General features: G+C 29.8%; 1 protein-coding gene across 2 annotated transcripts in view; it reads left to right on the top strand.

The window, feature by feature from the left end:
• The window catches only part of LOC129959525 (sialic acid-binding Ig-like lectin 14), a 426367-nt gene that overhangs the window by 350680 nt on the left and 60477 nt on the right, over positions 1 to 15210 (top strand). For both annotated transcript variants that reach the window (XM_056072407.1, XM_056072398.1), the window contains exons 4-6: positions 670 to 858; positions 6668 to 6937; positions 8528 to 8617. In XM_056072407.1, the coding sequence (XP_055928382.1) occupies positions 670 to 858; positions 6668 to 6937; positions 8528 to 8617 (549 nt within the window). The remainder of the gene's footprint in view (positions 1 to 669; positions 859 to 6667; positions 6938 to 8527; positions 8618 to 15210) is intronic.

The following is a 15210-nucleotide window of genomic DNA, read 5'->3' as shown; positions in this document are numbered from 1 at the left end:
AAAAAATACATACAGGGCTAAGTACATCAATTTATTGACAAAAACTTGAACGGGAGCTGCGCGATTCCATAGATATCTTCCAACATTGAATAATAGATAGTTTATAGCACTTAGCGGAGGGAGTTCGACATACGAGCTTCCAATGTCAATCGTCGAGCATTCGCAATGGAAGATGTTTCAATGATTATTCCTCTTTTATACCAGAGTCAAAGGAAGTCTCGAGCAATTTTAACAACCACAGGGCGTTTCATTTTGCCACTTTTAATCTGGTAAATAACCATTCTCTGCGTCTCGTTTATGTAATTAATAAAATGGGAATAATACAGTACCACCACTTTGGCGGCAACAACTGCAGTTTCTTCTTTCGCCGTCAATTGGCCCATTCTGAACTTTCAAACATTGCATCAAGTCTAAATGGATCAAATATTTGCTACACTGCAGAACAGAAACACTTATCTGTGCAAGTGACGAATCATTTGCCTCAAGCTTTAAATTAAACATCTAAGGCAAGTTTGCACACATTATGTTTTAGTGAATTTCAGTATACACGCTAGAAGAACAATGAACAGCAGTAATTTTAGCAGTGTATTTTCTCACATTTTGCCGTTCTAAACTTTTCATATGTCTGCATTTCAAACGTTTTTGCAGTATTTTCCTTTTTTCCTCTAGGTGAGGCCAATCTGACGTCAGTGAGCGAGTTGTTCGTGGAGTTCTCCGCCTCGGAAGATGCCTACACGAGCCGCAGCGTCCTTGCTCTCAACGTCACCCGGAGGGTCCACGGAAAGGAGCTAGTCTGCAAAGTGCACCACATCACTTGGCTGCAAGCGGCAGCTGTCTCTGCGTCCCTCAACGTTCTCTGTGAGTGCCTGATTACCTATAACCCTCTTCATTCATTTGGTATTTCTATATAGCTCTTCCCACAGGGATCAGTTTGTTGGACGAAGGTCAGATCCCTCACAGAAAAAATCTCTGGTTTTAATCCTTGCCTGAGGGTGACCCTTGAGAAAGTCTTCAGGCCGTATTCATTATATCTTTCTTTTTGATTCATTGGTTGTAAACTTAATATTTATTTCTAATGATTATTCTAATTTGATCTTCCCACATAACTCTTTCTATTAAAAAAAAAACTTTTTCGCTAAGTGTCTCTGGATGTTTCATCCCTCAATATCTTCTATGAAACCACCCTACATCAAAAGTTTTTGTTCATATAGTGTGCTTATCCCTGGTCTCCTTCAATATAACTCTTTGATTCGAAAGCTATTAATGTTAGTGTCTCTCTACGTTTCTTTCCATTCCACACTCTCTCTGTTCAAAGGCTTTTTTTAATTAAATGTCTCTGAATATTTACTTCCTGAATATCTTCTATGAAACCACCCTGCTTCAAGTGTTTTTATATAGTTTGCATTTTCCATAGTCTCCTTCAATGTAACTCTTTGATCCTAAAGCTTTTGATTTAGTTAGTGTTTCTCTATGTTTCTCTCCACTCAACACTGTTCTGTTCAAAAGCTTTTTTTAATTAAGTGTCTCTGGATGTTTCCACCATCAGTATCTTCTATGAAACCGCCCTGCTTCTTTTTTTGTTTTTGTTTTTATAGTGTACTAGTGCATGGTCTCCCTCAATATTACTCTTTGATTCTAAAATTTTTAATTTAGTTAGTATCTCTGTATGTTTCTCTCCACTCACCACTCACTCTGTTCAAAAGCCTTTTTTAAGTGTCTCTGTATGTTTTCTTTCTGAATACCTTCAATGAAATCGCTCTGATACGAAAGGTGTGATGTTTTAGTGTACTTGCTTTTATCGTGCTTCTATGCAACTCATTCATTGATTCTAAGGCATTTCGTTTAGTTAGTGTTTTTGTTCGGCTCCTCCTCCCTAACTTGCTTAGTAAGTACCTCTATATTTCAAGGGGAGTTGTTTTTTAGTGTTTTTGTACATTTCCTTTTAATGCCCACTATGGGTATAAACTCTGTTTTTAATATATTATATTTCTTAGTGATTCTGTAAGTTTCTTTCATCAATTTTTCTCTGAGTATCGTTCTGTTTTTCGTGCGTTATACGCCATTTATTTGCCTATGTTAAGCTACTCAATATGACCTAGCACACGTGACTTCTTTCGATTTCTTTTTAATGTCATTTGAAAAAAAGTGATGTATTAAATTTCACCAACTACGGAAATTTTGCTCGTCTTCTTGTTGCTTTTGCTAGGATCATTGAACCAAGCAAATTGGTTAGTTATTCTTCTATACAAGTACAGATGCTTCAAAATGCCCAGCAACTATTTTTAAGATCTTCTAGTGTGATGATAATGTTATAAATTAATACTTATATTCATGATCCCAAGCAAACGTCAAAATTTTTCTCTCCAAATGTATGGATAGTATAAGCAGATAATTTTTTAAGCACTCAGACTGAGAATTCTTTTTTGAACAGTTACAGTTTTAAAAATTGGGATCTGATGTATGTTTTGTAAAAGTTTTTCGTACAAAATATGGACATAAAGAAATAATATACTAATACTATCGATTGTACTATCTAAAGATATCGATATATAATCGATTATACTATCGAAAAGATTTGTCATCAAATGGGAAAAAAATTGAAATAATTCTCAAAATTTAGCGTGAAAATGTAATTGTCTGTGCAGTTTTAATTTTAATTTGCCATGTGTCCATGAGGAACGTCACACTTTGTTACATTTTTAGGATATATTACCATACTGGCGAAGAAAAAATAAATGAATAAAAATGATCACATACATAAAACATTTTCATTTTTATTTATTTATTTATTAAAATTTAACTACAGTGTATAGCATCGTTTATTAACTAACAATAATATAAAATATGCCCATCTGAAAAAGAAACTTCTATTATAGCAGTATCTATTTGAACGAGTAGTCTAATATGTTTGCTAATAGGACATTCAATAGGGATATTCTAGCTCTACACGTTCAAGGGAAAAACGTCACAGATCATGAAAGTAATGTTCAGGTTCTTCTCAATAAAGGAGAACCGCTATTCGTCAAAGTGAAAGAAAATATCGTTAACGCCGTATCGCTTGACTGAAGCCAAAATAAGCCATTCAAAACCAGCATAAGTAAGTTTGTGAAAGACATCGTTAGACCAACAACATGTGACAAAGAAAACCCTCGATTTGTTAAAAAATTTTCACGGTAAATTCCTCAAATATCCTTCGTACAGACTCGTTATTTCCACATGAAACCAGAGGCGGCGATAGCAGGGGGGCAAGGAGGGCAATTGCCCCCCTGTCGGCAGCCTCTTGCCCCCCGTCGGCGAGAAATTCAGAGTTAAAATAAATCCATCTTAAAATGAATCGGCAAAAGTGTTCACCATTTCATAATGGTTGTAGAGAGTTGAGCATTATCGAATATGATTATTTAAAATCCCTCTTAAAATTAATATATTGTAAAAAATCGAAATATCCATGTAATGATTAAAGTGTTTTGTCTATATTTGGCAAAATCAATTTGAAAGGTCGGTCAATAATCGTTAGGGCGGTAGGTCAATAATATGTCGTATTTTGTGGACAATTTTTGATAGACCAAACGAAGAACTGAATGTAATGGATGTCGAAGACGTTAAGTTCGCAGATTTTCAGACATCTGATTCAAATGTCTTTCATTAAGCTTATAATTTGTACTACTTTTGACAATATAACTGACAAAGGAACAAGTGAATAAGATATCGACATGGTGATATTCTCATTGTCCTAGCAATTTTTGGTAGGTCGACTAAACTGACTGCGGTGAGTGCCGAAGATGTTAAATCTGCAGATTGTCAGACATTCAATTGAAATGTCATTCACTTAGCTTATAATTTGCACTAGATTTGGCAATGCATCCGACAACTGAATAAGATACCGCATTCTGCCGATAACTTTTGGGCGGCCGACTATGAACTGAATGTGAGGAATGTCGAAGAATATATCCACAGATTTTCAGACATTTGATTCAAATGTCGTTCATCAAGCTTTTCATTTGCACTACTTTTGGTAATATAACCGACAAGACGACATGTGTATAAAACATAAGACATGTCGCATTTTGTCAAAAAATTATGATCGGTTGACTAAGAATTCAATGCGAATGGATGTCGACTAGTCCAAATTCTCAATCATTTTATTTAAATGTCATAATGTTCATTCAGCGTATAATTTATACTATTTTTAGCAGAATAATCGATAATTTGGCAAATGAATACGACGTCACATTTTTTCCGACTAATCTTTTATCCTTCGGCTAAGATTTTATCATAGCATATCATTTTATAGATTATGGAAAAAAAAATTACTTTCATCTGGCACTTCGATTGCCTAAGTGGACTTAATAGAGAAGTTGGTGCTTTTATATTATTCATGAATAGTACGATAGAGTTGTTTTTCATAATTCATGTAACTGTTACTTCCTCGGTAATGAAAATTGATACATTTATTTTATTCATTTCACTATGAGAATTGTATGACTAAAATCTAGTTAATGGTTAAACTAAATTTTAAAAAAAAAAACTGTTTTCTTTTGACATTCTAGTGAGTATGCATGCTATGAAGAGTTTTTTTGCTGTAGCCACATTATGTGAATTCATTATAAATCCTGCTGTCAGCAAATTGTATAATTGTAAATTAAATTCATTTAACGGTAAAATATCTGTTTTCTTTTGAAATCTAATTTATCACGCTACAATTATTGCACTAAAGAAATATTACCGACTGCAGTTGACGACACAAAAAAATATTTTTGGTGTGGTAACTTTTTTTTAGCTACACTAAAAGAGTTTATCCAAGTATGCACTAATTTTTATTAAATAAATTACTACCTAAATGCTTCAAACTCTGCATTCAATATTATGACTATATAATCGGAGAACGTATCATTTATATATACTTTTCTTTCAATTACTATTCTCGGCAAAAAGTATATAACTTCAGATGCTACTAAATTTTTAATAGACTTTGAATAAAGATGTCTTGATAAAAAGACGATTAAAATAGTTATTCTTAGAATATTCATAAATAACACACTAACCCCTTAACATACGAATGTACTTAATTTCCTAATTAGATGGCAGATCTTATTAAGAAATTATCTCTTAATTAGATCTTATCTTATTTGGGAGACCCAGAAAAAAATATAAGGGCATTTGAGGTAATGATGCATTTTCAAGTGATATTTGCGTTTTAAATTACTTAATACTTTCACTTAATTGCAGATTTAAAATTAAAAATTAAATAATTCCATACCCGCGTTAGACTCGCCGTTGTATATGAAGGATTAAGAAAAATTAGGGGGGATAAAACTCACCTTTTGGTGAGAATATTAGCTTGCAATAATTTCGAATTAAGAAAGTACTTAACGATAAAAACACATACCTAAAAATGAAGATAGGTGAATTCCTGTTCAAGATCTAATTTTTTTTTCAAATAAAATCCATTGGTTTTTTTAAGCATAAGTATATACAGAAAAATAAATACAAGGGGCATCTAATGTTTAAGCAGTCCATTTTTCATAAGAATATTTTTCACATCTTACAAAAAATAGTAAGTTTGTACATATATTTACAAAATATTTTCCCCGGCCTTCTTAAAAAACAACATAGTGCATCTTTTCTGTATTCTATATTTGTTCGTGTCCAAACTATAGTAAATTTTTGTTGAGTACACGGACTTATTCTCCTCGGATTTGAAATACATCTTAATTCTTTGCTCGTTGTTGCAATACTTAACAAATATTTTAGGTAGGGGACTAAGCAGAAAAATAGGTTTTCGGTGAAAACATCGAATATTTTTTCTTTATTATTCTGGATTTCTAAAAAAGTTTCTTTTATAAAACTTTTTGTTTCAACATTCATTTTATATAGCTTCTGATATAAAATAGTCAGATTATGCATTTGTTCATTTAGCATGACACGTTATTCTGGTGCAATCTGTGTTTCTATCTATATACTATAATCAAGAATGGAATATAACAATATTTTTTCTAAAATTAGATCACAGATAAATTAAATCTCAAAAATATCATAAAAAATAGACTCAAATATTGACAATTTTTTATGGTTAGTAAAAGAAACTGAGAACCTTTTTTTTTACAAATACTTTTATAAAGTTTTAACAATGAAAAAAAAGATCAGCATCTGAATAAAAAAGAAATTAAATAATACTTAATTTTTATTAATTAAATGTAAAATGAATTAATATGAATTATTTTGAAGCCAAATTAGAGATATTGTACTTGCCCCCCTGTCGGGTTTGCCTTGCCCCCCCGTCGGCAAATCTCTGCCGCCACCTCTGCATGAAACTCTATTATTTTCAGTTGCTTGAAATAATCTCTGAAAAGTCAACAGTTTGTCTAAGACAAAGAAGTACTGGACACCATGGAAATTTTGGTCTGTTTAGATTCTGAAGTCTCTACACAAAGTGAGTACATGGATGTAAGAACAATTGTGTATGGATGTCATATCGCACAAGAACTATAATTAAAATATTCTGGAATAATCATACCCTTCTTTTAATTTAGGTATTATTCATAATTATCTTATATTCATCACCTAAAATATACGTTAGGTCAAGTACGTTATATCTACAGGATACTAATTCAACTCAGATTCAGGAGGTATTTCGACAGTAATCTAAACCAGGATTCCTTTGTTGCAGATGAGCCCTCTTTCTCCATCAGCCGGGAACCCGGGTTCGGTCTACCTCTGTTGGAAAGCATGCGAGTGTCGCTGCGATGCGAGGTGGACGCCAACCCTCCCAGCGATCCCATATGGGTCAGAGACGACGGGCCTCTCACCGTCTCGCAAGACTCCCAAGGATTCCTCAACTTCACCCCCGTCGCACATGAGCACGCTGGCTGGTACAGGTGTACCACACACCATGAATTTGGGTTCTTCGCTTCGTTCGGATACTTTCTAAACGTCAGAAGTGAGTGTATGTTGCAACTCATGTCAGCTATAGTTTGTATTTGCTAATGTATAAAAATAATCATTCCTTAATGAATTTTAGATTTATTTATTTGTGATATAATTCAGTGGAGTTTTATATTATTTTTATTTCTCTATCTCATAATTCATCTAAAGGTATTTATTAAATTTCTAAATAAGTCAGCACGGCACAAAAAAAATGATTTTTTTAAAAAATAATAATTTATTTATGATTGAGATGTGACTTCTGGCAATCTCCTCTCTTAAAGCTCCTTTAGGATTATGGAAGGAACATCGTAATATTCATATTACAAGGACCATCAATTTTTCTTTAAAAAGTTTCTGAAAAATCAATTTTAAAAAATCAGTTTAAAAAAAATCAATAACTATTTTTCTAAATTCGAGAGGGATGTATTGAAGATATATTTTTTTCGGTATCATGTAAGGCTTCTTAAAAGTTGGAATAACTAGAGTTTGTTGGAATAACTAAAGTTTGTTGGAATAACTAAAGTTTGTTGGAATAACTAATTTAATATATTTTAACTCAAAATTCAGCAATACATGTGGAAAGGATTACCAATAAATAAAAAATTTAGTGGCAATTATTTTTATAGCATTCTACAAACTAATATACAATAAGGTAGATATTAATTTGTCGTATTTTCGTATATCAGAAAATGAAAGATTAGTCTCTTATAAAATGAATGAATTTAGATAAAGAGCTATTGTAATAAACACATTATGTACAAAAATACTAAAACTAATGGTCATGTTTTTGTTTCCTATAGATTAATATAGTTTAGCGGCTTCAAAGAATGTACAGAGCTGCTTTTAATAATGTTTCAATTCGGATTTAAAATAATTCTTCGAGATCCATTTGGTACTATTCCATTTTAAAACTAACAAAGATATATGGTATTCTCTCAATTATATTTATTTGTTCACACCATTATGTCATTACATGCATTAATAGATACAAGATATTCGGAACATCCACATGTTCATAAGTTTTTAGAATTCTTGTGAAGTATATTCATTTAAAAAACATTATGCATATCAAGTAAAAAGAAAGACGACTCGTGAAGAGAAATTTAATGTAAAATTTATTATTTCAATATCGAAAAAGCAAAATTAGTATTATCATTTACATGATTAGTACCTTCTTTGTTTCGAAAGAGAAAGATAGTGTCGCCATCTATTGCTATCAATAGAAGCAGAAGTTGCTGAATCAATAGGGGAATCTTTTAAATATATGTATAATGTTTTTTTTTATGTTCAAGAGTAATTACCCAAAATATATAATTAATTATATACTTCTTTTGATATGTAATTTTGTATTCTGCATAATGAATGAATAATTCTTTCTATCATGTGAATACTAATCTCTATATTCTTCAGTTGGCACACAATAAATTTTTGTCTAATCAAATCGCTTCATGTCAAAGTTTAACATTTTTTTTCTTACTCTTAATAGACCATTTTTAAATAAGATTAAATTTTATAAATAAAGTTACAAGATTAAATCCATTATTTCATAAAATATTAACCCCATACCACATATATGAATATTTTTCTCACTTTTTTTTTTCAGCGGCAGAATTGCCCCTTTCATCAGACGATGGAAATTCACAACTTTCAAATGGTCTTGGACAATCAACTAACATAGGTTGCATACCTGACGGTAATTATTTTTCCTTTTTTTTCCCCCCTAAAACTCATTATCATATAAACAAACATTGGATTGAAAATGCAAATTTTTCCATACTTTTATACAATTGGGCTTTACGAATAACTTCAGCCGTTAATTTTCTTTTGTTGACTTTCTTGCCAATTAGACAGGAGATGGCAACGGTTGAAATAATTTTTGCACAGAGAATTAAAATCATTTTATTTCCATTTTCGTTAATGTCAAATTATTATCATAGATGGCGCCACGATTTTTGTTCCTCCTTTGGTTCTGCTTTTAATTAAACGAAATTAACAAGTGCAGCACTTATATTTTAAATGGAATTTTTAATTTATAATGTATTGGATAAAAATATATTGTACAAAATTAATGCGAGTTTGCGTGACATTCAGAGATATTATTTATGTGTTACAGCATTTTATTAAAAAGTAATTCAAAGAAATGTCTACTTCTTTAACGAAGGATGTCGTTTCTAATACGCTTTTCTTTCGTTCCTCTTTAATTTATATGAGCAAAGTTTCGGTTACTAGCTTCAATTATTTTCCCCCCTTTTTTGCTTGGTAGAAACATATCACGAAATAGTTGAATGTAACCACGATTGATTGTGCTTTATTCATTAACTCTCAATTATTCTTAATTTATTTAATAAGTATTCCACTGTTAATTTTATAATTATCATTTATTTTTGCATTTTTACAGGAAATTTTTCCCTACATTAAAGTTTTATAAACATGATATTTAGTTCAAATTGTGAAGATTTTTATAGCTAATAATCAATATTTTGAATTTGAAAGAATTCATTGTTTTACAGCTAAAATTTAGATAGGAGATTAGAAAACTAGGTCAAATTTATTTTTTAAAAAAGGCAAAATATGTATTAATACTGAACTTTAATGCAATATATTCACTGAGGAGTGGATTAAGCTTGATCGGATGAGCCTCTGGCTTAGAAATTTTGGTTATTATCTTAACAGAAGCAGAGTTCGCATTTTAAGACCCTAGGAAGTGCACAATATAATTATCGTTCTTCAAATAAACTGTCAACTTAGTTTCACATTTCAACACACTTTTAATTTAACATCATATAAATGATTTATTTTGTGAATTATTTTTTAAGAATTAGTATCTTTTTAATATTATCTTAGAATGAATATGATAAATGAAGGAAATATAATGAAATAAATAGGAATCTGACCATATATGTTGGTTATGCTTGTTAAACTGTTAAAATTGTCCTATACTTTATAACTTATGAATTAATATTTTATACAAATTTATTTACTTGGTCACTAATTTAATAGCATCTTTTTAATCGATCTGTTTATACACACACACCAGCCCAGTGATCCTAAACAGTTTCTAAAACAAAAATCCATTATTGGCTCTGAAATCTCCTCATATATGTACAGAACTTTTTGAATTATCTGTTGTTATTTCTTAAAAATATATAATTTTACATACTTTACATGATCTTACATTTCATAATTATTGTGTTATTTAATCCTTTTAATTAGCTTAATCAATCTTTGTTAAAATTTAGGGATCTTTCAATTCAGTAACTTTAAATATTAGAATATGTATATTTAAACTATGCGTAAATGTTAATGCAAATATCGTCAACATGGGCTTGCTCTTGTTAGTGTTGCTTCCTATGCCAACTTTATACTGTATAGTACTGAGAACAGCTGAAATGTCACTCCAATCATACTAACGGAGTAACATGAAGTTACTTTCTAATTTCACCAAAAAATTTCGTAAAGTTGTCCGACCTACCCCCTAAGAAATGGAACGTAGAATCAGAGATAACATGGTCTTGCCACATATTTAACATTATCTTGACATAATTAATTAAAACGTACGAAAATGCATAAATAAAAAAATCGGTTGCAGTAGGTACTTTTTTAATAAATGTACTTTCAGTGATAGGAGAAAAATGAATATATTTAATTTCTGGAATCTGATAAAAAAAATCTGATAAAAAAATAAAAATCCAATGAATATTGATAATAATTCTCGATCTTTTACTTATAAATTAAATATAATTTCGAAGACATTGTAACTGGGTGAGTTTTTAGAATTATCCACAGGGGTTTTGTACTAAAACTGACAAAAATTCAAGGATACTTGCATTATATAGAAAATGTTCAATTATTTCTACATTAAATTCAAAATTCTAGAAAGCTTAAACCTATATTTCTTTTATCGTTAATTTTGGATTTAACTTAATTTTAATATACAGGTTAAATTATTACAAAACTTTATCTTAGTTTCATATCATAATTTTCTGTTCCGGTCTAAATTTTCAATTTATGAACTATAAATGTTTTAAAATTCACTTCCTGAATGTCTGACTCTTTTATCATTGAATCATATTCAAACCAGCAGGTCACTCACATGAAATACTTATTAACAAATCTTTATATTTGCAATAATTATGAAAATCAATTAATCAGTTCTCCAGCTCCAACCATTAGTCTGATTTCGTCAATATTTATTTCATATGAAAACTCGTGACTTACAGACATGTCATTAATGGTTGCTTGTCCTCCATCAATCCATATTTTCTTTAAAATCTCAAAAATCTTCTTTCTTAACACTCTCAAGGGGAAATAATCCAGACAAAGCCCCCTATCTCCAACCACTGAACTGTTTTTGTAATTTTTGTTTCATATTAAAATATTTGTTCCATAGATACATCATCAATGGTCGCCTGTCTCACATATCTTATATTTTCAGAACAATTATAATATAAAATTTTGGCAGAACCTCCAACTTAAGCAATTACAAGTTTTCACTAAGTTTATTCGCCAATTGGTTTTGCCACGCTGCGAACGTAATTACTAAAATCAAAATGCTCTAAATGTGTTCTGCAAGTATTATTTTAAAAAGATATAGGATATGTTAAGATATTTCATAAGATTTTTTTTCATCCAAAATATTTAACTTTATTAAACTAATATTATTCATAAGGCAGATGAAAAGTTGGGGGCAGAAAAAAAACTAGTATTCGATTTCGAAAATAAAATTTTTAACTCCACCCCTTATGTTATTGTTTTTTAATTCCTGAACCGCATTTGCATTTATGCTTGCAAATTACAGTATGGAAACTCAGAAAATACATTCAGTTTTTTAAGCATTCAGTTTTGTATTAAGACAATAATTATTCTTTAATTAAAAACTGTACAAGTTTAGATAAGATTTCTTTGTTATAATGCATTATATATAAAATCTTTAAAGTATTTAAAATTTATTTCAAAAAAGACAATAGCATAAATGATGAAAATTTGTATATCTGCGTTGTGTAGGTTTAAAGATAGCGAAGTAAAAAAGAAATAATGTTATTCGAATTAAAGCGATAATTTGAATAAATGGCTACCACCAATCGATTAATCTAGTGTGAGTAGATATTTAAATCATTCGCAATGTGCTTATCTACGTAAGTTATTTTTTTACTGCAAGCATATGAGTCAAATAGTTAAAGGAACTTCGTGTTTGTCATGCGTTTTACAGCACGTTATAAAAAATGCGAGCAGAGAACTAAACACGTGCCCCGTGATAAGCCGCAATCATCTATTTTAAGCCTCTGCAAACGATATTTTTTGATGTAAGAGGTTGCTGGAACTCTCAATTAGAGATAAGTGGACGATTTTATTAGAAGTTCTTTTTTATCTTCGGCTGAACTGCTGTCTCCTAATCAAATTTTGTGGGCGCATGATTTCCGATTCATTGATTAAAATAAATCCTGACATTTTCTGTCGTCAGATTTCGCAGTTGGATGATGCAATTTTCGAAAACTCGATATTACTCATCTAAAAGTTTCTGAGTCATGCCGAGGAAAAAACTTGCATTTGATAAATTATTTTTTAAAGTAAATGTAATGCTTAATTCCTATTTTCAATTCATTCACATCTGAGATTTTATATTTCTTTGTCCGGAATTCAAAAATAGAATCATAAAAAAAACTCTTGATTAATACAGAGGAGTCATTTGAGATATTCTAAATAAATAAAATCAAAAAATGAAAAAAATAATCATATTATTATAAAATTTCCATTAATAAAGAGCCATACATGAAAAATGTATTCAAAAAAGATAATTTATTCGTCTTTCAAGGGACTGATGTAAAACAATATATAAATGAAAAGACGTATAATCTAAATTCTAATAAATAACTTTGATTATTATTAATTTAATCCTACTGACACAAATGCATTTTAAAGTAATAATTTTAAAGATGGTAGATTATTATAATTATTAGAAACTATAAATAAATTTTCAGCGTGAAAGCATGAGGCATTTTTATCAGAAAAGTGAAAAAAGTCCTACCATTTATGCATGGCAAAAATACTTTGAGCTAGATGAATGGAATTTGATATAGGGTCTTTATGCCGAATTAGCAGATTTCTATCGACATTTGTACTGTAATCATATATAGGAAGTTGTTATATTTGAACATGGTAACTAAAATATAGAGAACTAAATAAAATCTAATTTAATTAGCATTTAAAATGTTTCTTAGTCTTAGCCTTTAAACAGTAAATTCATTTCAAATTTTGAATCCACTCTGTGCGAGGGTTCAGTGTCTGTTGGATTTACATTATTCTGCATGTAAGGGCGTTAATGCTAAAATGCAATACCTTAGATAAATAATTTTTAATTAGTGATCTTGTTATTAAAATTGTAGTTTTGTGCCTAAGTTTTATTTAAATTGGAGGGGGGAAATGATGTCCAAAATGCATGCTTTTTCCTTTCATCTTATTACAGAATTCAAAACGTTTATATGCGGAACTGAAAATAAAAATCTGAGCACTCTCTTCTTGATCAAATCCCATTATTTATAAACATTGGAAAAGTGGAGCAGAAGCATACTTACATAAAAGGGCGACTATGGCAATACAAAAATAGCGCTCCATCCCGATTTTTTAACGATATTTTTCATCCTTCCCCTCAAAACAGTATGCAGCATAGAAGTTGAAATTAAGTTTATATAATTTTTGAATTACTATTGACGTACATCTTATTTATTCTCTTATTTATTCAAACAAATTAATTAAACGATTTATTAACCTGTATAATAGGTTATAAAATATATATAGGTTAAAAAATTAGCCTATATAATATTTTAAAGGTAATTATTAATATACATTATAACATATATATATATATAACGCTAATGTACGTGGCACAGAAATCTCTCTCATTACTTATTACGGAAACATATCGATTTATGTAAGTTTCTGCAGACTGCTTTGTTCTGCGTTTTTATAGCTACACTTAATGCAACACTTCGCTCATTAGATAAAATTATTGTATTACAAATGCTGCTCACTATGTCAAACATATAAGTCAGAAGATAAGAAAGGAATTAAAAAATAAATTTTTTAATAAAAAAACTTAATAATTGGAAGTCAAAACAGGCTTAACCAGCAATATGGATACTCGCTCTAATTTATCTACTGAAAATAGATGATTTCCAAAACTATTAATTCCCCCAAAAGGCTTTTGCATTATCTTAAATCTCAAAAAATTCTCTTCAATGTTATCGATTTCATCTCTATACGGGTTTTTTTTAACTTTTTATAAATTATTCAAGTTTAATTTAGATTGTTATGATGCTTTTAATGTTCGGTATGGTTTGGATTGCTTTGAAAAAAAAAAGCATTTTAGAAGGAACGCTCAATTTAGTTGCTTTTTAATGTTATGAAATTCAAATTCATCCATCAAAAAATTTAATCGTGTGCTTTTACTAATGTTAAAATTAAGATAAAAAAATTACTTTTTTTAATCATTAATTCCGAAATAGGATTTTCACTTCCGTTTTTATTTCACAATATATACACTTTTAATATGTGTCCACAATAGTTTTTTGCAGAGAGATTCAGTTAAAGTTCTATTTTTTGTATTAAATAAAAGGACGCTTTTAAAAATATATTTTATATTAATCGTTTAATAACCTAAAAAATCATCAATCTAAGAAAGCAAGCTGGTACCCGAAGGCGGCTAGTATAGTTAAAATGTGTAAAAGCATTTAAAATTATATTTTAAAACGTAATAACTGACAAATTAAAATGTATATTATATATGATTATTATAGAAAGGAACCTTATAAAAAATATCAACGCTATCCTATTAAGCTTCTTCCTGCCCAAACGAGATCAATGAAATGCATATTACTTTTATATTTTTTATGAAAATGTTTATACAAATAACTATTGAAATTTCTTTTGTAATTTAAGCTATTAACATTTCCTAAACAAGGCTTGAAAATTTTCCTTCAAAATGAAAACGATTTTAAAATTTTGAAAAGCATTTTTATGATAAATATTTATATCTTTTGGATAAAAGCGCTGTCTGTATTTATATTATGTAGTCATCTCTCCAAATAATGAAAATGAAAATATGGGTCTCTTGTCTGTCTTGTGAGTCTCTTGTTCGCATATTAAAGGCCAAACTGTTAAAATTAATGTCATCAAATTGGGCACAGACATATTTTAGGGGAAGAGAACGTGCACCTTAAAACAAATTTTCGGCGTTGGTTTTAATGAATCAAAAACGGGACTTCCAGAGACAAATTCTGAAAATTTTAA

Source organism: Argiope bruennichi, chromosome 2 (assembly GCF_947563725.1).
Source record: "Argiope bruennichi chromosome 2, qqArgBrue1.1, whole genome shotgun sequence".
Taxonomy (NCBI): Eukaryota; Metazoa; Arthropoda; class Arachnida; order Araneae; family Araneidae; genus Argiope; species Argiope bruennichi.
This window is presented reverse-complemented; position numbering and strand designations above follow the sequence as displayed.